The sequence below is a fragment of the Sander vitreus genome, chromosome 9, assembly GCF_031162955.1.
Source record: "Sander vitreus isolate 19-12246 chromosome 9, sanVit1, whole genome shotgun sequence".
Taxonomy (NCBI): Eukaryota; Metazoa; Chordata; class Actinopteri; order Perciformes; family Percidae; genus Sander; species Sander vitreus.
Genome location: NC_135863.1, coordinates 9,903,699 through 9,929,942, shown reverse-complemented (window position 1 = coordinate 9,929,942; position 26,244 = coordinate 9,903,699). Strand labels below are relative to the sequence as shown.

Below are 26,244 nucleotides of genomic sequence, written 5' to 3'. Positions count from 1 at the left end.
AACAAGGAAACTGTTACTGTAACTAAGCGTGGCGTATAAATCCAATGTGTACAGTGGAAAAGCTTCATTAGGAGTGCTGGTTCTACTGTTATGTGCGGGAGTGTGTAGAAGTAGCAGAACTAGAGGCCTGAGGGATTAGCGGAATTGTCCTCAAATTAATGCAGCAGATAAGAATTTTGACAAAGGGATAAAAATAAAGGCGCCTCTGTTAGAAATTATCTCTCAGTGGATGAGTGTGACTTAATGCACCCTCACTTACACACAGAATATAAATTCACACACACACACAGCTGCTCACACACAAAAAAAGAGCCGAGAAGAGAGAAAATACTACTGTCTACTGGCCATCTGAGATATGATGTTTCGGTCCTTTGCCTTCCTCAACAGACAGTGATTTTCTGAAGAACACCAATAACAATGTGTTGTTATCTTTTGATCAATGTCAAATATTCTGGGCTATTTTTTAATATTTTCTAATGTGTATGGGAAAGAAAAAAGACACCAATACCACAATGTAAAAACACCATGTAAAAGCAGTAAAGTATTATCAGCAAAATGTATTTAAAGCATCAAAAGTAAAAGCACTTGTTCTGCAAAGAAATGACCCTTGACTGACATGGTCATTTAAATCACATGAATAGATTATTACTAATGCATCAATTTGTTAAGTAGCATTTTACGGTTGTAATTGGTTGAGGTGGAGCTAGTTTTAACCAACCTTACTTCGTACATTTAGCTACTTTAGTCCAGTGATTCCCAATCTAGGAGTCGGGTCCCTACAAAGAGTCACAAGATCTGTGGAGTGGGATTCTGGGTTTCTTTCCAAATGGATATTTATTCAATGGTACAAACACTATTGTTACGCTTTACTAGTTTCGTATACATTTAGTGATTAATGTAGTGTATGTGTATATGTCCAAGTATTGAGCTAACCATTCCTCGTTAGTTGTGTACTACATCGTCAAAGCCTTTCCAACAACTCCTGCTCTCTAGCTGCTCTTGCACTGAAGGCTTTCAATAGAGCTGCTCTGGCATCAACCTAATGCCTACAATATGGATGTAAATGGAAAAAAGGGGAGACAAAACATCCAGAAGATCAATAGTACCCGTCATTTACTCGACTAATTAGCAAACCAAAAGCCTGTGAAACAAAAGCAGTCTTCCTCTGACTGAGTCTGATTCAGGGTCTCGACTGTAAATCAAAGCCATTCGATCTGCGTGCTTTATTCAGCACACTGATACTCTGTTGCTGTTGGCTGCAACCACATTACTCTCCTCCTAATTAAGTTTACGTGTATGACTGACTGATTGACTGACACACACACCACACACAGCTGGATCAGTCACCATTGGGTCTAGATTAGAGTGGCCTTCAATCCCCATACTGCCTGAAGAGCCTTGTGTACTGATAAGACTCTCCTCACACACATACAGAATTCACTCAGACAGACATGTACTCCTAGCCTGGTCCTACCAGACTCTCGTACATTTCATGTGTACAGAGAGTCTGGCCTCTCTCCATTGACAAGTGTTAACTTCCTTGAAGGCGGGTACTCTGTTGAAGTTTAAAACTATTGGATCTGCTCAGAGCCACTCTGGATCTGCCATAACCAATCGCTAACGTTTGGTCGTGACGTATGCCACTAACGGAGTGAGCTGGAAAATCTAACTTTTCCCGAACCCCGTGGGGAGGAAAGCCACAACATCATGGCCACCAACACAACTCAGTAAAGATTGTTCTTGCTCGGGCTTTAACTTCTGGATATTTGGCAGCATTGCTGCCACAACGGACCGAATGGCTTCACTCGCATCTTTCTAGTGCACATCCTCAACGTCATCGTTCTCAGCCACTCCCTCTGTTCGCTGATTGAACCTACAAATATTTGACCGGAGAAAACCCAAGAACATACTGCAAACCTAGACGGAGTACTGAAGGGAAATGAAAATTGAGCGGAAGTAAGTAGGGGGGCGGAGCCAGGCTAATGTACTCCTGCATTACCAAATAAATCAGGACATACTAATGAAAGATCCATTAGAACAGACACTAAAGTCTTCATAGCATTTAGCTGCAGTGTTTTACTTACTAAATAACACCACTGTACCTCAACATTCACCACAAACGTCTAACGTCTGTGCATGCTTGTTAAAGACAATGCTCGTAATGTTTGTGTCAATGTATAGTTTTGATCGTAATGCACTTGACTTACAAAAAAAAAAAAAAAAACTATACTGTGTGTTTGTGTGCATAACAATTAGATATAAGGTTTGTGTTCCAAAAAAAAAGTATTCATATTTGTATGCATCGTGCGTGTAAATGTATGTCTGAACGGTGTCATTGTACAGGAAATGTGTATGTGTGTACAGTATATAGGTTAACGCTCTTCATTGTGCTGCTGCGTTAGAGTGAGAGGAAGAGCTTTTCTCATTAGGGGCTTTTTTAAAAAGCTAATTGGCTGAGCCAGTAAAGGTCATGAAGCCCAGCATGATGCAGACTAATGATCCAAGACTCCACATTCTGCTTTAACCTTTATTAGTCTGAGCACATGTTGGTAACAGATCTCTAGTTTCAAGCTCTACCCCCCCATATGTTTTAGAAGAATACACACATTAAGTTCTTTTTTATAATCATTTTGGAAAATGAGATGAGAAGGTGGTAGGTTTTGGAACTGTAAATCTATATTGGGTTGCATGGGCAGCTCTGCTAAATAACAAATATTTGCTCCATAGCTGTCAGCTCTGCTCAGTAAAGCGCCTTGATTCACAGCAATGAGCATCTAGAGTTTAGAGATGGTCTTTTTGTTGTTTAGTTTAATTCACTGTTCCTGTGCACTCATCTTGTGAGTGTTAAAATATGTCATGCTTTAAAGAATACAGTATTAATGTAAAGCATGGTTTTACAATTGGTCTACAAATGTATGTGAGACATTGGATCCACTAAAGCAAACTGTGGAAAATAAATGACTATAGGGAAAATACTAAAATATTTTCTCAAATAAAATTTATTTTCCAAAATAAAACACTTTCTGTAATGTTTATTATAACAGTATTTTGAAATGTTTTAAGCTTGTCCAGAACAGCAATATTAATATATATAAAAGAAATTAAACCATTTAACACATCAGACATTTTGATGGCTTCTGAAAAAATGATTAAACGCTTTACACAAAGAATAACATTTTTTTTTTTTTTTTAAACAAAAAGCATTCACAAGCGTATTCACATTTAAAAAAGAACAGCCATCCATTTCCAGTATTTATTTTGTCTTCCAAAACTGTGGAAAGTGCTACAATTACAGTTATCAAACAAATAAACAGAGCCCAACAAACAATTTAACTGATCTCGAATAGATTAAAATTAACTTCCTATAAAAATGCTTTTATCACTTTTTGCAAGTCGGTAAATAACTCAAGTGAAGAAAAAATTATTCCAAAACTGGATTCTCAGAGTGTCCCGATACTATGATTACTAGTAATTATTATGGAATACATGTTCATTCCTTTGGGTGTTGACTCATTCTGGTTGTGTTGGATGTAGGAGACATGTCCTACCTGGTCCCAAACAGAGGAAACCAATGACCAGAGTGTCGCAGATGGAGCGGAGAAACTGGTACACCTGGACATCAGAAGAAAAAAAACACATAATATTAATGTAAGACACAGCTATTACTATTAGAGCTGTTCAGCACACATAAAAACAAATCAACAAATTTTCAAAGGAAACAACTCACTATACTGAATCACTACAGTCCATGTATCAGTAGCTTTAGCAGTGGAGCTCCTCACAGGGGACAGAGCGCAGTTGTCAGCTAAGCTGTGATTCACAGTGCGCTACTTCCCTGTTTCAATATTGCAAGTGATAAATCAGTTGTGAATTATTGTCATACCTCATTATAATTGATCCTCATTATTTTATTCAAAACATTTATTGTGATACTAAGAACTGTGTGAGCAAAGTCCTCTGTAGCACAACCCTAACAGGCAATTTTAATAGAGTCCCGTGCTAAAAGTGAGTCTTTTTCATTAACACTGTGCAAGCACAGCCACGGTGGAGCAGCAGTGTATCGATATCAGGACAAATACAATGCAATGAAAGCAGCTTGTTGGGTCAAATAGCTCTAGTAACAGGTCTAATCGAATCCGTTTCAGGTTCCCAGTGCAGGTACATCCACAACTGCAAGCAGCGGGATGGAAATCAATACTTCCTCTCTGCAACCATGGACACAGGCTAATTTCATTGAAAAAAAAATCTCTCTCCCTCTCTAATGAAGGTCATTGTATAAATCCTATTAGAAAATGAGTGTGTGCGCAAGAGAGAGGACATGCCTTTGTGTGTACAATGTTGTCTTTCTACAATTTGAAGGAAACAATACTACTCTTAGAAATATATATATTTATTTTACTGTGTAAAGCATTTTGCTTAACTTATTCTTAACTGATATATGTTCTACTCTACTTGATAGAACATTGGCACATAGTTGTAGTGCCACACAAGAAGTGGTGAATTTGTTTGTTTATAATGAACAGAATTTATACCAATGTTGTCCATTCAACAACAAATTCACATGGCAAATCACAATTGCTGAAATAGCTTCACACTAAATCAACCCGACTTATCGTCGCCCTACGAGGCAAAGTATTTTTTGTATGAATTTTTTGCAGCTTATACACAAACCTTGTGTACTTAAAGGACAATTCAGGCGCAAAATGAACCTAGGGTTAATAACACATGATTACCGAGTCGACTGTTCTCTGGGATATGTTTTCATGCTAATTGAATGTGTCTCTAGCTTGAAACAAGTTAGCACAAACCGATTATTAGCTTATTAAGCTAGTCGTCGGGGCAGGGGTAAAGTAAAAATAATGAATAATTCAAGGCTCAAAATAGCACCACACTTCCACGGTAGCATAATGAGGGTCCCTACATGTAAACCGAAGCACTGAGAACTTTGTAAGTGTACAGACAGTTTACTAAAAAGATAGATAATAAAGACAGTAGCGTTCACATATACTGTACAAGCAGGCACCATCTTGGGAAAACAGTCATGACCAGTCGAACAACGAACACGGTGCTCGGTTTACATGTAGAGACCCTCATTATGCTACCGTGGAAGTGTGGTGCTATTTTTTGCCTTGACAGTAGTATGGAAATAGCGAATTCTTTACCCCTGCCCCGACGACTAGCTTTATAAGCTAATAATCGGTTTGTGCTAGCTTGTTTCAAGCTAGAGACACATTCGATTAGCATGAAAACATATCCCAGAGAACGGTCGACTCGGTAATCATGTGTTATTAACCCCTAGGTTCATTTCGCGCTGGAATTGCCCTTCGGTATGCATGTATATGTACCCTGAGTGTAGTCATGGATTTGGGCCAGGTCAGGGGTGTGGATGCTCAGGGTCCTCAGGATCGGAGGTGGCCTGACCAACGAGTGGGCGGCGACTTTGGGCCAGTGCTGCTCCTCTTTTAGTGTTGGACAGCAGGAGCTGGAAGTGATGATGGATGGAGTTGGTGGAGGAGTCTTGCTCAGTGTCTGATAAGAGGTTAAAGTTTCTTTAATGGACAAAATACAACTATCTTTTATTATTCTGTTTTAAAGTGCTTGACAAAAACCATAAATCCAGTGATTTTGCTTCCATAAAAAACAACTGATGTCTTCTTACTTTAAGATCAGCTTTACAGTGAGTTAGGATTTTCTGGGTCTGGATCAAATCTGGAGGGGCAAGAGGGCTGGAGGTCAGACAGGAAGGGCTGGTAGGAGGCGGTTTGTTGGTCAAGGCCCAGCCCAATTCACTGTAGCTGAAGGTTTGACCATTTATTAGAGCATTGAACGGGTTGGCGTCCATACCCTGAACAAAACACAGCAATAAACAAGACTTTAGTGGTGTGTGTTCACTCTGTTGTTGAACAAATCTTTGTGTCCACATACAGACAAACTGCTCTGGCATTATATATTTGATTCTATTTATCCTTTATTTAAAGCAGGTGATTGCAGTGCAAAAAAACTACGCGATTCAACAATCCAAAACACAATTACTTGAGTTGTATTCCATAAGTAAGTTAAGAAAACATTAATAAGTCAGTCTATACCCAATTAAGGCAAGCTTAAATTTTTAAAATGGTCATATATTGTACATATAAACGGTTTAGTTTATTTATTATCAATTGGTAATACCTGAATATGGGGGCTGACTTCTTTGTCCTCAATAAACTCCAGGTCGGGCAGCTCTTCCTCCTCAACCTGAGACATCAAGAAACTTCCTGTTTCCTTCAGATTCATATTTCATTAACAAATGTAACTATACAGTGATCTTTGGTTGCATTTTCTGCATGTTGAATCATTTGTTCATAAACCAACATACACAACAACCTGTGACTATGTTATATTGCACTGCACTTACACACACATAATATGGCATATTGTGTAAGTGATTTCAGCTGATGGCATTGCATATGAACATAACAAGCGTGATTTCGCATAGCTGTGTACATGCACGCACCCACAAAACCTGTTCAACTTTTATTTAATATGCAAATAAATATAACAATAACCAAAACAGCTCTGGTGTTTTTGTAGTCAGACAATAACACTAAAAACAAAAACAAAAAATTTATTCGGGTTAAGACAATACTCCAGTTTCTCACCGTAACGCGGCTCAAAACCATATCCCAGTTAACAGATCTAGATTACTAATTTAATCAGGGATTTCAGGTTAATTCAGGTTATGCGTCTGTGCATGATCCGTAGGTTATAACTGCCACACCTGCAGTGTGGTTTTTACACCGAAATAGAAGAGAGCATTTGGAAGCAATGGCGCCAAAAACAACAGCAACACAAGCTTTAAACCTTTAAATCCACTGAGGACTTCGCCATGGCAAGTACTATCAAGAAGACCCATTTCTGGGAATGAAAAGTCATCCATGTTCTCACCGCTTTCCAAGTTGCTGTGATTTTGACAAAGGTCAACCAGATGAAAAAGCCTTATTCCGACCAGTTGTTCGTTGGCAGAGCGCCACCTACTGTATCGGAGGTAGAGCTACTCCCATCATTCTTTCTATTCTACCCCGCTCATGGATACAGGGAGAACTGGCATAAGGGCTTAGATCGGGCCCAAAAAAATCAAGCCCAACCCTACCTGAGTCCATGCACGTTGTGGCCGAGCCCGGCACATTAACTGTAATTATGAGCCCAATTAAAACCCGACAATTTTTTAATACCTGGGCCGTTATAACTGGCGTTCTCAACTACAATTCTGAGTTGTTTGAACTACAGAAATCTGTTTAGAATTATCTTAATGAATACCGGTAATGCAACAAGGACGAAGCATGTAAACTGCGCTGTTTGTTTATTCCGAATGGAATGGATTGCAAATGGATCCGAATGAAGAAACGTTAAAAAAATGTAAAAAAAAACTTGACCCTAGCTCCCTCAGCCGAATAGTGTGGGTAACAGATCAAGGCAGCAACATAATCAAAGCCCTGGAACCATATAGGAGACTTTCTTGATCACCTAATTGGCCGACAGCAGTGCTGTGGGGGGAGGGGGGGGACACACGATGTAGCACAGTTTACCTCACACTCAAGTCAGTGCAGGACATCCACCCAGAGCTACAGGAGAAGCTAGAGAGGCATAGCTTGCTCCCCACCGAATAAGGCTAATAAAGTAATGATTAAAAAAACACGAATGCTTGTTTAAGGGCCCGGCCCGATCATAGCGGCATAAAATGCCTGGCATAACCCAGTTATTCACTTAATCTCCTTTCCTATGTTCACTTTAACAACTATCCACTCATTAAGATAAGAGCGACACAATCTTGTAATCCAATATACATTAAACAGCCCACTGATTGGCTGTCACATTATTTATTGGCCAACAAGCTGTGACCTTCTCAACAGAGTGAGTATACATTAAGGAGCATTGGATTGGACCCCTCCCTTCGGCAAGAGGATGTGTGTGTGTAGGAGTGTCAACACTTACTGTGTGTGTGTGTGTGTGTGTGTGTGTGTGTGTGTGTGTGTGTGTGTGGTGCTGCAGTGGGCCTGCAGCAGTGACAGTATGGCTGGTAAGATAAGAGCCATGGACAGTGGAGAATAAAAGCTTTACAGCAACATTAAAAGATTGGGTAAGAAAGAGGAAGTGTAAGAGGGGGAGGGAGAGACGAGACAAAGAGAGTGAACTCAGACAAGAAACAATTGAGACATAAAGCTGCAAATCAAAGTAACCCAGTATTGGCACTACTGTTTTGTTTGACTGTACTGCAGCCTCAAAGCTTTTTACATACATCGGCAGAAGCTTGCTTGCGCGTGTGCGTGCGTGCGTGCGTGCGTGTGTGTGTGTGTGGTACCTTTGGTGAAGTCGACATGGACTGTTCAATCATGTTTGCTGGCTTGGGTGAAAAAGTGGCTACCGCTTCTACCTCTGGCAGGTCAACCATTCCCTCCCCGAGGTAGAGACTCACTGGGTGGATTTGGACACACAGCTAAGGAAAGAAAAGGAACGTACACAGTACACAGAAGTGGGTTTATAGATCAAGTTTAAATATATATCAATATGCATAAACAGTATTTCAGTACTCTTGCGATGGTCACATAAACAAGATGAACCCAAAGTTAGGAATGAACTCATACAGTAACTAACCTGAATCAAAAGTATTAATGATGCAAGGTACATTTCTAATACCCTGATTCAGTACAGTGTTGCGCTGGTATCTCTTTAATATATTTTCAAAGACATCTGCAAGCTAATTTAAAAACTGGTATTTATCATGTCTATGGTAGAAATAAGTGTGTGCGCCTTACTGCTGCACTGGCTGCAGGGCTGCAGGCTGTCCCATGGCCCTGGCTCACCAGGATGGTGTGGATGTAGATGTCGATATCAGTATGCGTGTCACACAGGTAGAGCTGAAGTACATCTCTGATGTAACAATCCAAAGCGCCCACCAGGGTGCGTTCGGAGCACAGCTTCTGGAAAGAAGCCCTTGCCTCAGCAGTCCAGCTGCCCTGCAAGAGGCAAACCACAGCGCTCTTATTCATAAAAGTCAATATAACAGGACATTTTGCAACATCTGCAGCTGAACAGTTTGAATTTCTTCACTTAAATATGCAAGATGAAAGTATAAAACACTTACACACTACTTAGTTTAATATTATGGAACTTTTGAACATAAATAATCATGAAGCGGTTGGTGGGCCAACAAAAATGGGAAAATAATCCAACACTGATGGTGAATTTTAAACAAATACATTTCACGTGTCAAGTCAAATATTCACTAGGAGTCTAGGACAATCAGTCTGATAACGATGCAGGATGAATGTATGACCAAGAAATGCAAGGACCATGAAATACAACACTGTCTATAGTACTAATACAGGATGGATGCCAGATACAGATGACCACTGTGGTATTAACAAAAAGTGAAGGTAGGCCTTTTGCAAGAAAACTCAAATTTGCCAGGTAACTGAAAAGATTATTAAAAAGGTCCAATGTGTAGGAATTTCTCCCATCTAGCTTTGAGATCATATATCGCAATCAACTCTCTCGCACCACGCAGTTCAAAGTACGTATTACAGCTATGGTAGCCTTCACGCTTCAAAAAGCCAGCTCCTTTCAATATCCTTTTTCTTTTTTTGGGCGAAGAAGAAGACTCCTGTTCCTGAAATTTGGATTTTGAATACGTGTGGTCCTCCATGTTTCCTTCTTCAAACTTGCCGGGCCGGGAAGCTACGATACCCATTAGCAGCATTAACAGCACCTGTGAGTTTATCATGTGACAGCGAAAACGCGAAAGGTGGAGCAGTATGTCCTGTATGTCCCTTACCGTAACGTATTTCAAGATGGTGCATAAATATGGAGCGTCTACCCCAGTTCATGCAAATGCAATGTAAAATTTCAAGTCAAAAGGAATACTTAGAATTCATGGTGATGGTAAATATTCATGAAAAAGGACAGGTTTGTGAACGGGCAACACAGACTTTGATAATGAACAACTAAACACATTACACACTGGACCTTTAAATATGCTATCAGACTCACAGTGGTGGGTTTAATTCCAGCCAGCGATGACGGAACAGCTTGTGCCGGAAGTTCAGAATAACATGACCTGAGGAAACAGAGATGAATCGTAGAGAGCACAGCAAAACACAGAACCCAATCAGCTTAATAGCAGTAGAAGCAGTACTAGTTTGAATGTTTAACTGCTTAAATGTATGAAATGCCCCTACTTGAGGAACTTGAGGTTGGCGCTCTGTACCACGGTTATATCGCCAAAGTCGACATAGTACACCTCGACCTGAGTGGGGCTGATGATCTGGTGGATCACCACCCGGTAGAACCACATTCCTTTGGGTGACACGCAGCAGACTTGACCCCGTCTGACAAATCGCTCAGGGAGGCGGTAACGCTCTGACACCTCAGGATAGGTGTAACATTGTCTACAGGCACCAGAGGAAAAAAAAAATACAATAGTTTCTATTATACGTTTCTATTATGGTTCGCATAATAATGAACCATTTTATCAACCTTTTAACTGCCCATCAGATAGAGCAATATGGTTCGACATAGTACATTTGAGTGTGGCAGGCATGTTGAAAGGGTAAATATAAAAGGATTATGTATTATATTACTGAGTATACTGCAATGCCAAAGGGGACAGCTAATATTACAACAGGTACAGGAAGCGTTAGTACATTATCTTTTGACTAAGCTGCAACTAACAAGTCCACCACCTCATCTCAATCATCATGTCCTCCATAGCTCGAGACTCCTCACTCTCGCTGAAGCGGATGTAGAAATGTCCTGGCGACTCCACCTGTTCGACCAGGACTTCTACCAGCTCTCGAGCACCATGGGGTGTCGGCAGTTTGAGACGTTGACTCTGCAGGGCGTCCAGGGGCACCGAAGGGCTGCAATGCACCTGAATGGCAGGGTACATCTGAGGACACATGAAAAGCAGAGTGGTGAGCGATAATAATAATACGTTTATTTAATTTAGCACTTCACAGCAGTGTTACTCTATGTTCAGTACTATTCTACAGCACTTTTAATAAATACGTTTTAGAGTTGTCTAACCTGAATATATGGACAAAATCAACAACATTTTTCACAGGGTACACCGTTAATGGGACATTGACACCTGCTTGTTAAGTGCAGTGAAAATTCATGTTTGCACTGGCATTGTAAGAACACACCATGTTATGCTCCGATTACCTGACAAAATCTTTAGTTAGGTTTCTCTCTTAAAGATCGTTCTTAGAGCATAGTAATGTAAAACAACATGATGAAAAAGATACTGTCTAACCATTTCGTGGGTATTCTTGGAATTGTTGGTTGTATTGGTTTTTAGCTCCTCATTCTCATAATCTCCTGCGATATTATCGTTGTCTCCTTCCAGTTTGCCTTCCCAAGGAGACTCTTCACAGCTGAAATAGTAGCTCATAATTGGCAGCTTCCCACTATCACCAGAACTTTCAGTCACCTTTGAGTCTACAAAATAAAGAAAAATACATCTTCTGCTTAGCTGAAAGTTATTGTTGCACAAGAATGCTTTGTCACGTGATATCTCAGGCACCACCATTTATTACAATACGTCATTGATTAGAAAAGTATTGATTGCAGAAACAAACACAGACTTGTGTTCTAGTGAGACGCCAGTAGCGGGTTCTCAAGAACACCTCCATATTACGTAACAGTGTTTCCTCTGTTGATGGCGTCCCGCCACGGTAAAATTTCTGCTGCCACGGTATCAGAAATAGGGCAGACGCACAACAGGGTTTCCGCTATGTACACCGCACAGCGTCGCTCCTTCAGCTGTTTATGAAAAGTCATAAAGTCGTAATTACACGACTCTGCAGAGCCGTCTGCTCTACTGAACTCAAGCGTCATCCGCTCTCTCTCCCCTTTAGGGTCCATGTTTAGGGTGAGCAACTGAAACAGTGACAGGACGTCATCACTCGCGAAGTCATGGCAACCAAATAAACAACAGGGCGAGTACACTTGTCACTCAATCTTAGGCAAAGTGAAAAACAGCGACGAAAGCCACGACATGAAATCCGCACTCATGCGGGTCCCGTGAAATATGACAGCTACAGTTTATTGGAAAATAGCATTGTGAACACTGAATTTGATGAATTTACTGTTTATCAGACCCCAGATGAGACAAGAAGCTAACGTTAGCGAACGCTGCTGTCCCTCTCCCTTGACTCCCCGCTGCAGGAGACGTTGTATTCCTCCGACACGCTGTATTAACGTTACCGTTTTAAAACCGTTTTCCAGGTTAGTGGGGGTGCATACCGCTCAAAACCAACATGAAAAACGTAGCTAGTAATGTTCAATCAGCGTTTTGTTTTGTTGTTAAACTGTAAAATGAGCGGTGACGTTAAATCACTGTTTCAGGTAACGGCACCCTACGGTACCGTCTATTTGCTGGATAGTTTCAAGGTAACAGTCGGTAGCTAACATTAGCAGATAAGCCCGTTGACAGCAACCTTATTGTTCATATTTTGGCACAATGTTTCTGACCGTAGTAGTGGTCACTACTGAAAGTGTGATGTGAGATGCTAAAAAGAAACTACAAGCTGTTTTCAGGTAACGTTACTCTTTGACATTCAACACACCTGATTGCGTATTGTCACCATCATTTATGACCATGACTATCCAGTGTTGCCCATTGTCATCCACTACAGGTTTCAGGTGGAAGGTGTCACTCATGGCACTGACTAGTTCAGTGACACTGACAAAGCCGCTTTGTTGCAGTGGAACATCCTCACCAAAAAGACTCTGAGGAGCAAAACACATATTTCATTACTATCTGAACTAAAGAACAGCTTAGGCGCTTCATAATCACCATTAGGGTCAAGTTGGCTAAATGTGAGTGAGTTACTTTCTAGCTCAGTAAGGTGCTCAAAAAGCAAGAAACAAACCAAAACAGTGAAGCCAATGTTTTTTATTTAGCTATGTGGAATGACTGAATCTAGTTCCTCAACTGAATGAGGAACTAGATTGAGCCCCAATCTGGGCTCCATTTCTCCATGCATGCATATCTAATAGACTGATATGAACAAAAATCTTTGAATTTGGTCCAGTATTGATCAAGATCGCAATGACGAGCCGGTGCGAACTGAGCTACAATGTAACCTAATGAGGCAATTGTGGAGCCTTGCTTTTTTTTGTGGTACTGACCAGCTCAGATTGTTACTAAAAGTGTCTGACAACATTATCAATCTGAGGACATTACTTTTTTGTCCGAAGACAGCAGTGTGGAGAGTGAAACGCAAAACGAGAAAAAGGGGTTCAGGTAGTCTGTTGTTTCAGAGTAGGCTACAGAAATTGTAGGCATCTGTTATATAAAAGATTTTCAATGTAATGGCTCAATATTTAAATGATTTTGAAAAAAAATGGATGAGGTCGTTATAGTTCGATGACCACATGTAGGCTATTCATTTGAGCCAGAGTAGGCTACAATGTTACGGATGAAGAGAAAGAGCGAGAGGCAGTGGGCAGAGGTTGGTGAAGCAGCGGCTGAAGGTCTGCGAGGCTCGTGATATTGATAGTGCTCCCGTGGGTGCTGTGCCCCTATATGCCCAAAGAATATGTAGTTACCCTTTAAGCTTCCAAACCCCAGATTAATTTGTCTTAAACTCTCCTGTGACACTAAAGGTGAATAGGAAAACTGCATGACTATCTTTGCTGTTGTTTTTTACCTTGTACTCAGCAGGCAGATCGTGCACCGATAATCCACCACTGGTCTGACCTACAACCTGCAGAGTCATGAACATACAAATTACAAGACTTGTAACCATGGTCCTGGTTACATTCTGTACCAAATTAATTCTCGCCATGAAAGCAAAACATATTAGAGGTTTGTAGTCACTAGTGACACAAAGACATCTGCTTATAAACTAGCAGGAAGTCTGACCTTCCGCAGCTTGTCCTTCAGCTCCTGACTAATGGTGCCAGCGACTCCATTCTCCACTATTCGCTGGCGAAGCTCCTCCTCCAGCTGAAGTAGAATTTAAGTAGAAAGACCAAAAGATCATTGTACTTAAAAATAAATACTCGTAATTTTTCCCACAATACTTAATTTAGTAATATTGTATTTGATGCATTTTCTGCTATGCTATATCAAAATGTATCCTGTGACCAAAACAAGTCTTTAGGTTGTAGCTGCCGCACAATACTGCAACACACAAGAGAAACTGCACACAGCGGCGAGGAAATCCTTACTTTTAACAGGCAGAAACCTCAGACAGAAATTGGCTCTTGGTGGGCATCCATCTGCCACGACTCGTACTGGATAAATGCTCCTTTAAATAGTCATGTGTGGTAGAGGTGTGAATCTTCACTGATCTCCCGATTCAATTTAATTATGTCAGCGATTCAATATCTTGATGCATCAAATACATTTTTCTATTAAAGCCATACAGGATATTTAATTTGAGAGAATGCATTGAGATACTGTATAGTTCAATATAATATTACTTCACATGGTTATGTTTTCATCCAAAAATAAAAAATATTTTTTACTTAAGTACACACACACACACACTTTCAAGCTTCAAAAACAAAATATTCTGCAGTGCTTGAATACTAAATAAATTGGATACATAAAACTACAGCACTGAGCACATGGCACTTCCTGAATGTGCAAAACATAACAGAATATGTAAACAGAAATGTTGTTAGGTCTACACTAAATTGTAAACGAAAATAATCGATTATGGTCGGCCACTGCATCGATGCAGCATCGTCCATGTCCGCGATGCATCAATTATTTGAATGAATTAACACCTCTAGTGTGTGGTCTCTTTTTTCCACCTTTCACATTATCATGTCTTGCTTTAAGCAACAAGATGCAGGTACTACACTTTCTTACCTTTTGGACACGTTTCTGAAAGAGCCGACCTTCCTGACAGAGCTCTGGGTCCGCTTCCTGGTCCTTCTCAGCCATCTGTGTCTTGTTACCAACAGTTGTCGACTCTTTATCAACAGGGTCTAAGGTAGTAGCAGTAGCTGGGTGGCTCAGAGGACTCTGCTTCACCAGGACTTCAAATGGATTAACCCAAAAAGGTATTTCAAAAATTAAAACTGCACAAAACGTTTCTGTGCCAAACTTACAATGGAGTTTGGCGTGTGTTAGTTTGACATTACTAACGTAATAACCCCATCAACATTTAGCCAATCAAAGCATTTTGGGCAGATTTAATAGCTATCCAATCTCAAAAAAGCCAAGCGTATGTGCAACCAAAAGACACTGGATATGGATTGCTTTTAGGGAAACATTCTAGCATGTTCAAAATGTGTAAATGCATCACCTGGGGGTTTTGGTGTCTGAGTTCTGATGTCTGGCCCTTTGGAGGCTGACTGGACAGTTCTCGGCGATACTGACTTTACAGGTCCAGTTCTCCTTGGTAAGCTAGTCGGTCTGAGCAGCGGCCTGGGAAGCATATGTCCCCTCAGGGTCAGAACTGAGCCCACCCTGCTCTGCTGGATAATGACTAGGTCCGCCACTGCCTCCAGCATCTCTCCAGTGGAGTAGAAGCCATAGTTGTAGACACGCAGCGGGTGGCCGAAGCAGCGCAGGAAGCTGGTTTCCAGGTCAGACAACCTGAGTGGACCCTGGGAGAACGGCCGCATCATTACTTCAAATGTTTTGCAGTAACAGAGCTACATGATTTTGTTAGAAAAATTTACATATAGAAAACAAAGAGAACGGTCAGTCAGTCCTCTAGGGTTGGGTATCGTTTGGATTTTTACGATTCTGATGCCGAACCGGTACTTTTAAAAACGATTCCGATTCCTAAACAGAGTCTTGAAAAACTGAAAAATGACATCAAAGATGTAATGGGTTTACTAGTGATCATGTGCAGTGAATGGTTAACATGCTTTTACGTCCATTTTGGTGTGCCCAGAGGAAAAATATGGCATTTTAAAAGTAGCCTACACTTACGGTAGCTAGTAGGGGTGGTATGGTTCACAAAATCCACGGTTGGGTTCATATCACGGTTTTAGGGTCACGGTTTTCAGTTCTTGTTATTTTTTTCTTTTAATCTTTAACACTCCACAAATATACTTCAGCATATGCTATATAGCTAAAATTAGCATATTGAATGCATGTTGCACAATACATGCACACAGTGGCAGTTCTATCTATTGTTTTATTTCCGCTGTCATCATTAGGTAACATGAAATCCAAAATGTTCCCACACACCAGACTATATACGACGCTAGCGCATCCTCCAAATCCGGGCAGCCTTCCTCATCTCTCCCACTTGACATTTCTGCATGTGGCGTGACCTGCAGATGCAGCACTCCACAGTCCCGCAAGTGTATCTCGCTACATCCAAGTCAGTCATTTTTCTTTGCTTACGTCACTCCCCCATATGCTCGAACGGACCAAGACAGCCTGGTAGCATTTTTTACTATGAAGGAAATTATTTGGATAAATGCCATGTTTTCATTTTGAATCTTTTAATGTTATTTGAACATTTTATATCCATAAATGTAAATGAACTGAAAGAAAACCGAATATTCACCAATTTTGAAACTTATATTTTGAAACTTTAAAACGACTGACAAATAAGAAAGCCATCGGACTCTGAACATTTACAATTAACACCTCTTTAATGTAAATTTCATGCACCCTTTTTTCGTGTATGTATGTATGAATTTAATGTTTTCAATGTGTTTATGTATCTGTACTTGAATAATAACATTTTTCGAAAAAATAAAAAAAAATAAAATAAAAGAGACGGCCTGGTCGCAAAGCTGATATAGCCTCAGTGAAGTTTTCATGTAGTTAATGTAATTGGTCCAGTGTACTTTTTATAAAAAGGTAAAACTAATATATTATATAGACTTATTACATGCAAAGCGAGATATTTCAAGCCTGTATTTGTTATAATTTTGCTGATTATGGCTTACAGTTTATGAAAACCCTCAGAAAATTTTAATATTGTGAAAGGTCCAATATTGTAGGCTCAAAGTGTCCCCCTCTATTCAGCTAATTAATCCAAAACACCTGCAAAGGGTTCCTGCTCCTCAGATATTCGGATTCACTCAGTGACCTGCACAGTAACACACCTAAGTATTTCAAAAGGGCGAACACACATACAGATATCTAGACAGTAAAATCGCTACATGATTACCGTTATATCCGAGGGTTGAGGTTGCATTTTAATGGGGTAGTGCAAGTTTCTGCTGTGGCTTAGCTGAAGCTAAAGCAGCCTGAGCTTTCACGTTGCAATATAAAAAGGTGTTGACCGTTGACTTAGCTAGCTAGCACGCAAACAGTTAATTTACATGTCTACGAGCATGTTAGCAAACTACACCAAGAGACAAATACCGAGGAATATTGAAAGAAAGCAGGGGAAACTAGTACTTCCATACTTTTTTAGCACTGGCTAATTAGCAACCTGCCTGCCATTAGATGTTAGCTTCCGAGCTAGTTAGCAGCTAGCCCCAGAAGTTCATGAAAACAAGGCTTTCACTGGAGCAGTCTTATGTTATTCCCGAACCACTCTCTTTGTTTCAAAATCGGAAATCAAATGAACGAAAAAGTACACGGGCAAGTACAGTTCACTGTTGTTGCATGAAATGTCGTTTGTGTTTAGCCTACATCAGTTTCTATCACTTAATGTGAAACAAGAGGCTATATCAGCTTCGCTACCGTCTTGGTCCGTTCGAGCGTATGGGGAGTCACGTAGGCAAAAAAAAAGAAAAAGAAAAAAAGACTGACTTGGATGTGGCCTTCCCGCAGGCTGCAGCGAGATGCTCCTCCACTCCCGAAAATCGCCTCTCAAAATCTGACGAAAATCCTTTAAACTGACCTTTGTCGATCAAAAAAACAGACAGATTCAGCAACTGTATGGCCTATTTCTCGCTTAAAATGTGGTCAGAAACGTTCGTTTCGTTGAACTATTTTCGTAAAATACGAGATCGTATTCAGAACGAGACGCCATTAGAGTCTGTTTTGAAATTCGGGAGCAGCAAGAACCACGTGACACGTTCGTCCAATCAGCTGCCATGTGTTTTCACGCTTATCCCCCTCGTCGTTTCCAGTAAGTGTTTTAACATAGGTGTCGAAAGTGGGCACTACGGCAGTAAGTGGTTAGTGCATATTAACAGTGTACTGACGAACCGTGCGACGCACACACGCTCCGAACCGAGACAAGCGAACCAAGCGGTTCGGATGTTTTTTCATGAACCGTACCACCCATAGTAGCTAGCTAACGGTAGACTACAGAGAAAGTGCAATATTTTTACGTCCGTTTCGGAGCAAAAGAGGGACAATATTTCAGTCAACACCGAAATGAGGAACCGAAATTTGCGTTCTAATCCGGTCCGATTCCTACAGGTTGCGTAGGAACCGGTTCCATAGTGGAACCGGGTTTCGGTACCCAATCCTACAGGCCTCTACTTCTCGGATTTAGTAGGGTGTGTTTTCATAGTGCACTGCAAAACAGTTCAGACTCATGACGCTATAAAAAGCAAAACTGGACAAGGGACCTTCAAGTCAGACCTGGGAGAGCAGAATGCGGAGCTGTGACCTCAACTGGGCAGGTACAGCCAAAGGAGCACGACCTCTTCTGGGAAGGACCACAGCGGGGGACTGTTGACCGTAGCGGGGCGAGAAGTAGCCGACACCTCCTGTCCTGGACTTCTTGGCGCTCTTAGACACGCGCTGCTTAGCAACCAGCTCCTCAATGTTTCGGGTGGATTCGTCACTTACAGCTGCGATGGCGGACATATAAAAGGTGACAGCATGAAGTTTTAGAGCTTGTTCAGGTAGATGTTGTAGAGGATTTATGCATCAAACCCTTCTATGCTGTGTTGTAGTTATGTTTTCCCCCTTGATGGTGAATTGAAACTTCAGCAAGCTTTAAAATTTGAAATACATGCTCCAATAGGATTCTACCTTTTAAAAATATGCTGCCATCTACCCTTAAGTTAACTGACACCACATCAGGCATCTCCTTCACCATATCCATGATGTGTCTGAAGCCCAGGAGTTTCAGGGGCATAGGATGCCCCAACATTTGGACATAGTCTCGCCTGAGCTGTTCGGGGTCCAAGCCCATCTTAGATGAAATGAGCAAGGAACGAACATCCTTCTTCAGCTTTGCCAAAACTACTTCTTGGTCCATCTTGCCTGCTGACATGATCTGGAGAACACAGCAAGAGGACAAATTGAACAAGACATACAGGACAGTAACCTACATCCTAAACCCAACCATAAACCCAAAAGTACCAGCGAAGAGAAATGCATAAAGTTATTCCACTAAAATATATACTAGTATTTTATACTAAAATAAAGTTACAAATGCTGCATTACTAATTGCTTTGACTCAATAGTTTTGCCAAAATATCTTGAATTACCTTGTTTCTTTTTTTAAACACAAAATCATATGGTCAAATTTTTCACTTCGATTTATCACAAAGAAAATAAAACATGTCAGATGACGGCAACTGAGGTCATGGCGTCAAAAGTGACCTATTCGTTTTCGGCCATCTTTATTGTTTCCTTAGCTACACATGAACAGTAGCATGCTTTTTGAAACGGTCATTACAGGTCTAATAAACCTTCTTGAGGTAACGTTAACACACCATAAACACGGGTACAGCTAGTTAAGCTAAGTAACCTTTGCTATGCACTGACACATCACCGCCGACTCAACTGTTAAATTAGCAAACGTGCACTTAGCCTCTGACTTTCAGAACAGAAAACCTCTGGAGGTTGAGCATTGTATTCAGTGAGTTAACTGCTAGTTGCCGCTGCAGCAATTATAAATTAATTCATTTCGTTAACAATGTATTTAAATACAGACACAGACCAGAAAAGCCATATCTTGTTTAAATTGTTTCAAATGTATTGTAGAAATGTCAACTTACTCCAAGCTTGACGCATCCCATTCACCTTCAACCTCGCCACACCTGTTGCTAACAAACCACAGATAATACACGTTCAGTCGCGTAACAGTGGTAGCACCGCAAACACAGATCGTTTATTGCTGAAGCGACGATGACTAGCTAGTGCTCTTGTGGAAATTGTTAAGACGTAATTGTTGGGTCTTTGTAAAGTGTGTTCTCTAGACCTTTATATGTAAAGGGTCCAGATATAACTTCTGTTATGATTTGACAAGTGTCAAATCATAACAGAAGTTATTTACATTTGTTGGGTTACCATGACTGAGACACTGGAGTAGATTGATGACATCTGTGTATCTTGCTCCTTCCACATAGCTCGCTACTATTGAATAAAAAAAAAAACGAAACTCGTTCAAGCCTTGTGTACAATGGCTTATTTTCTGATCAATACAGTAAAAATATGTGTTAGAGCTGAAGGATACGCATAAAGCTATAATTTCAATAATTTCAAATATTGATTTTTACAAAGGGATTCACAAAACGAAACAGTTAAAATACTCTATTACCACTGAAGACGCAGCAGCGCCCTCTGCTATGGAGGAAATATGTATTCATAATTCAAATTTAAAGTCCAAAGAGAAGTTGAAAGTCCAAAGAGAAAACGAAGCGAGATCAAATTAAAAAATATAATTTTTTTTTAATTTTCCATTTGGCTTTTCCATTTGGATTTAATATTTGGCTTTTCAATTTCAATTTAACATTGGCTTTTAATTTGGATTTAATATTTGGCTTTTCAATTTCAATTTAACATTGGCTTTTCATTTGGACATGACACATGTCAATGTAAATGAGGAGGCGTGGCCCAAAGGCTGGTGGGAGGGTCTGAAACAAAAGGGGTGCAGAGGCACCTTATGAACAGCAGGGGGAGCTGACTGCTGGGGAGCACACTGTTGAGCATCTGTCTGCAGCTTCGCCACCAGGCTGGCTTAGCCTCTTATTTCACATGATAGAAACTGATGATGTAAGCTAAACACAAACGACATTTCATGCAACAACAGTGAAGTTTGGATATCAAATTTGGATATCGTTTCAAAATCGGAAATCAAATGAACGAAAAAGTAGCCTACACGGGCTGTACAAAAGGCCATCAATCAGGAGTGATTGTTGTGAGTACATGTCAGAGAATAGCGCGGACACGCACTTCACACCGCGCGCACCAACCGGAGAAAAAAGTGAGAGAAAGAAAAAGGAGAGGTCGCAGTTCGTACGATGACTACCCAGTTGAAATTGTGTGTGTGTGTGTTCTCGAGATCTGACAACACACAAACACACGTAGCAGAGCTACCCACACCCATGTTTGTACTGTTGCTTAATTAAATAAAACATCAAAAGAGAGAAGTTGGCTCCATCCGTGTTTTAAACAGACACACCTGGGACGAAGTTGGAAACCAGAGTCAGCTTTAAATACAATCCTAATCCTAAACTTCACTGTTTCACCCCTTTTGTTTCAGACCCTCCCACCAGCCTTTGGGCCACGCCTCCTCATTTACATTGACATGTGTCAAGTCCAAATGAAAAGCCAATGTTAAATGGAAAGTCAAAAGCCAAATATTAAATCCAAATGAAAATCCAATGTTAAATTGAAATTCAAAAGCCAAATATTAAATCCAAATTAAAAGCCAATGTTAAATTGAAATTGAAAAGCCAAATATTAAATCCAAATGAAAAAGCCAAATGGAAAATTTAAAAAAAATAATAATATTTTTAATTTGATCTCGCTTCGTTTTCTCTTTGGACTTTCAATTTCTCTTTGGACTTTCAATTTGAATTATGAATAAATATTTCCTCCATACAGATATCATACATTTGGCCCTGGACCTCTGACCAACCAACTGGATCTTCTGGGTTTGCACTTTGCACACAATTAGACTTAGTACTTCCATCAGAAGAACATCTAGAATTCATTTTCAGTTTAATTAAGGATCTATTAGGGAGGATACTGTGTGTCATTTCCTGTAAAAACAGAGAAAAAAACTACATCAGCTCTTTGGAAAGGAGAGGCCTGAGTCTGCACATTCCCAATAAAGACACACTGTGACTCCCTGAAAATAATGGACCCAGTGACACAAAGATTTAGAGGTATAAAGGTTGTAATGCAATTAGTGTGCATGTTTTATATTTTACATGATGTGCACTCAAGTAGCATGTTCTATGCATGATTTAATGGCAATAAAATTAAACATTTCCCTGCAGGACATCCAGTGGCACGTGCCTCAAACAACTTTCCAAAGCAATGATGTCAGTGATTTTAGTAGGCCATGTATACCTACATATACCTAGTAGATGTGCTACCATGCTGCTTACTAAAACTGTGAGAACTTTGAATTTTTCTAGTTAAAGATTGAAACATTTCTGTACATCTTTTCTCTCTTAAAAAGTAAATGTGGGGATGTGTCGTATTATTGTTAGGGGGAGGATTTAAACGTTTCTGTGACAGAATCAAAGGAATCAAGGCAAGGGAATCATTTGATTGAACTTGATACTACTGCAATTCTTTACCCTTGTTTGAGCTTTTGGATAAGAATAAGTAAAGAATAGCGTTAATAAATTGAATTGAATATTGCTCATACATCAATCCCTGGATGTTTTCATTTTATGTCTGATAAAGCCATTCTGAATCTGGGAAAAAGAGGGAGAGATTTACCTGTAGATCAAGAGATGATCTGTACATGAGAACTTATCATTACCATATCTTATTAGCTTAACATTTTTATTGTTGTTTGTTTGCTGCTTTGATAGCAGATATTGAATATAATGCTGACAAAAGTTCACTGACCCGAAATAATTTGAAAAAAGGTGGTAAGTGACACTCCCACTGCTGTCCTACTCCCACGTTCAAACAGTCCGCCTAATTTACCATCCATGTATTCTGTCTGATGCACAGTGGACGGCAGCACCACTGACTCATTACAGACCTCCAGCCAGAGGAAGAAACTCACAGCCGTAAAAGTCACACAATTTCTTCTTCCTCTCTGCTTTCAACCAAAAAGAAAACCATCAACCCATCGAGCAGAAACATCCCAACAGCCATCACTCCTATGATCTTTACTGCAGAGCCTCCAGACAGTATGGAGAAGTCCTCCAATGTTAACCCGCCGAGATCCAGAATGACGCCCAGGAAGGAGAGGGAGAGCGGAGCCTCTGTGCCTCCCAGAAGTCACAGACACAGGCCATCGAAGGCAGGCCGGGTCCCAGAGGTATCATCAGTGAGGAAAAACAGGCTACAGAAGGAGAAGCCAGAGACAAATGAGGTGAAGGTGAGATCCACTGTGGTGGACATAGACAGCGTGAGAGAGGATAAGGTCAAGGAGGAGAACTTAGGGCTCCTGGAAGCAGCGGAGCAGGAAGGTAAGTCAAAGCCTGAAGGTACATTGTACTCTACGTGCAGCTGGGGAAAGTTTAACAGTATTTTTCATTAATTTGTATTATGGGTTGTTTAGTTTTCCCTAGTTTGGAAAAGTAAGTACAGATAATGAAATAAATAGTAATGTTAATTCAAGAATGTGATGACACAAATAAATTCAATTGGCTTAATTTAATTTGCAATTACTGCATTTTGTTTGGTCTTGACAAATCGTAACAAAAAAAATAATTCAGAAATCTTGGGAGGTCTTAGGAAAATTGCAAATTTACTCTTAATTTTATTTATTTTGAGTGCCTCGGTTAGATTTCTTACTCAGTACTGTGGAACTCTGCAGGTCTGAAGCGCAAGAGCCTGGGAGTGTTTGAGTGGCTGCTGATGGTCTTCGTCTTGGCTCTGGTTCTGCTCTTCCTTCCTCTTTCCATCTGGTTCTGTGTCAAAGTACGAACTACACCACAGACCTAACAGAAACCAAACACTGCACAATAATCTGTTTACGAAAACGAAATGTGATTTCTTCAACAGAAATTATGCAAATGATTAGGTCAAGGAAAAACAACACATGCAGTTTGTGATGGCGTAAAAAGGTAATAAAGGGTGAAAATTGTATCATTCAAGTTTGATCTGGCAATGGTAAAAATAGTTTCCACATTTTCCACCTACACAAGAAGTAAAATAATTGGAAAAGATTGTGAATATTGGGGAGTTTTAGAATGAAAATGGGCTATTTTAAAGAGTTAGCATTTTCACCTCATAGCCATTGTTTAATTTCTAATTCAGCGTACTAGAGTTAACAGCCAACACAACGTCAATGTCAGTATCTTAAAAGCTGGCCTTCTTCTGTTGTATGTCAATTGCAAACTGCAGCTATCATTGTCTTCCATTCATATGGACTGACTGATGTCTGTCATTTTGAGTTACAGGTAGTGAGGGAGCATGAGAGAGCTGTGATCTTCAGACTGGGCCACCTACTGCGTGGAAAACCTAGAGGACCAGGTTGTCACCAATTACCGTTTTACAGTTGACTTGCCAATTCTGTGGATGTGTGTCAGTTTTTTGGACACCCTACAATTAGTTCAAATGTTTTAGTCATCTGCATGTTTTCTATCATACAAACATAATAGGAAAATTATAATATAAAAAATGTCATTTTAGAAATCTGTCCTTAGATCAAACCCTTCTCCCTCCTCTCTCTAGGCCTTCTTTTCTACCTCCCAATCCTTGACGTGTGTCACAAGGTCGACATCCGACTGAAAATGCTGAAGGTTCCTCCCCACAGGGTAAGACACAATAAACAAAAACACAACTGACATACACCCCCCCCCCAAAAAAAACAACAACAAAAAAACAACAACTAATTAACCAAAGGATGATAAGGATTTAATTGCATTAGACTGCTGACTTCTTATACGTCTGTACCCAGGTGGTGACAAAGGACTTGGTGAGGCCAGAACTGAGTGCAGTGTGTTATTACCAGATAGAGAATGTGGCTTTGTGCAGCACAGCTCTGTCCAGTCTGACCACAGTGCTGCCGACTCTGGTCCAGTCAGTGGTCAGAGACATTCTCGCCCAGCACACATTCAGCCACATCTTGCTGCACAGGAGGAGGATCGGACAGCAAATACAAGCAGCTGTTGACTCTGTTGCTTGCCGCTGGGGCATCAGGGTGGAGAGAGCAGACATGTAAGACTGAAGATACCATTTCATTGTTGAACACTTGTGCAAAACAGTAGCTGCAGGAAAAAGCTCACACAGGGCCTGACAGCAAAACCTCATAATAACAGCTGATGCTTTAAATGGCTAAAGAGAATCAGGATGAGTTTTAAAGAAACCTTTCAGCCCAAAAGACTGATATACTACACGGTAGCAGTGCTTGTGAAAAAATGCATGAGTGGGCAAAGTATTTTTCCTCTGAAAGCTTTGATTTTTCCAGGTACAACAGCAAAGAGGAATGTAGAGATTTGTAGTGTGCTGTGATCTCCCTGCTGACCAGGCTTGTGTTTGATTTTCTGTCAGAGATGAGCTCAGTTTTCCTGTGGAGTTACAGCAGAGTTTGGCTGCAGAGGCCGAGGCCAAGAGACAACACCAGGTCAGAGTGAGTAACTATACCATCTTTTTATAATCTATTGTGTATTGTTTTATATCTTAATTCTTTGTCAAATATTGCATTTAACTAAAGATTAAACTAAGGAACTTAATTATTATCAGCATTATTTCTAAAATCTTTGGAAAATAGATAGAATTATACTGAGGGAAGACTATGTGTACAATTAGAACAAGTCTAACTTTGGCAAATCCTTGTGGTTGTATAAAAGACAGTAGCTGACAGAAAAGAAAGCCAGTGGCTGATCTCTGTTCCAATGCCTTCCAACACTCTGCCCAATGCACCATGGTTTCCGTTTCTATTTTTCTATGTTTTTCCAGCCTTGCATAGCCTTGGTTTAGCCTGCCAACTGAAGTTTACCTCTGCCTCTGTCATTTCTGCGTTCTCAGCAGTATTTGTAAAGCAAACGTGTTTCCAACAGTCTTTCCTCCAGGTAAATGCAGCAGAGGGGGAGAGAGATGCCTGGGAGGGGTTCAGGGCTTCCCTCCGTCTCCTCCATCCTGCCCTGGTCCTTCCACTCCCCCCAGATCTTCTCGGCGTCAACCCTGATCTCTCATCCCTACCACCCCCTCCTCCCCTTTCTGTGGAAGGAGAGGGAGGGACGACGGAGGGGGAACCAGATACAGACTCGCCAATGATGTGACAGATTGTTATGACATGAAAGCTTGTTATTGTTGAAATGGTAGAGTTCAGGAGATTTTGATCATGTTTAAGAAAGTAACTTTCAAGCTAAATGAAACAATTTAAAATAAGAGTTCATAATAAATGTATTGATGTGGTTTCGCACTGAAGGGTTTGAGAGCATCGACAGTAGGGTAACTGGGTTTGTGTAACAATTTGACAATTTCCATGTTTTGATAAT

General features: G+C 40.5%; 2 protein-coding genes across 2 annotated transcripts; one reads left to right on the top strand and one right to left on the bottom strand.

Annotated features, from left to right (window-relative positions):
* Positions 1–3,239: 3,239 nt before the first annotated feature.
* On the bottom strand, positions 3,240–19,963 carry tdrd5 (tudor domain containing 5). The gene is made up of 18 exons (XM_078258652.1): positions 19,882–19,963; positions 18,908–19,154; positions 18,512–18,723; positions 15,306–15,609; positions 14,867–15,036; positions 13,910–13,993; positions 13,695–13,751; positions 12,609–12,771; positions 11,294–11,478; positions 10,722–10,927; positions 10,218–10,427; positions 10,030–10,096; positions 8,796–8,996; positions 8,342–8,476; positions 6,172–6,237; positions 5,660–5,845; positions 5,346–5,529; positions 3,240–3,612 (listed from the first exon to the last, which is right to left on the bottom strand). Exons 1-18 carry the CDS (start codon positions 19,900–19,902, stop codon positions 3,545–3,547), a joined length of 2,766 nt encoding a protein of 921 aa, XP_078114778.1. The 5' UTR covers positions 19,903–19,963; the 3' UTR covers positions 3,240–3,544.
* A 2,247-nt stretch (positions 19,964–22,210) lies between these two features.
* On the top strand, positions 22,211–26,173 carry nphs2 (NPHS2 stomatin family member, podocin). Its single transcript, XM_078259912.1, has 8 exons — positions 22,211–22,228; positions 22,908–23,265; positions 23,616–23,719; positions 24,202–24,274; positions 24,476–24,558; positions 24,702–24,961; positions 25,295–25,373; positions 25,816–26,173. Exons 1-8 carry the CDS (start codon positions 22,211–22,213, stop codon positions 26,023–26,025), a joined length of 1,185 nt encoding a protein of 394 aa, XP_078116038.1. The 3' UTR covers positions 26,026–26,173.
* The last annotated feature ends 71 nt before the right edge of the window (positions 26,174–26,244 follow it).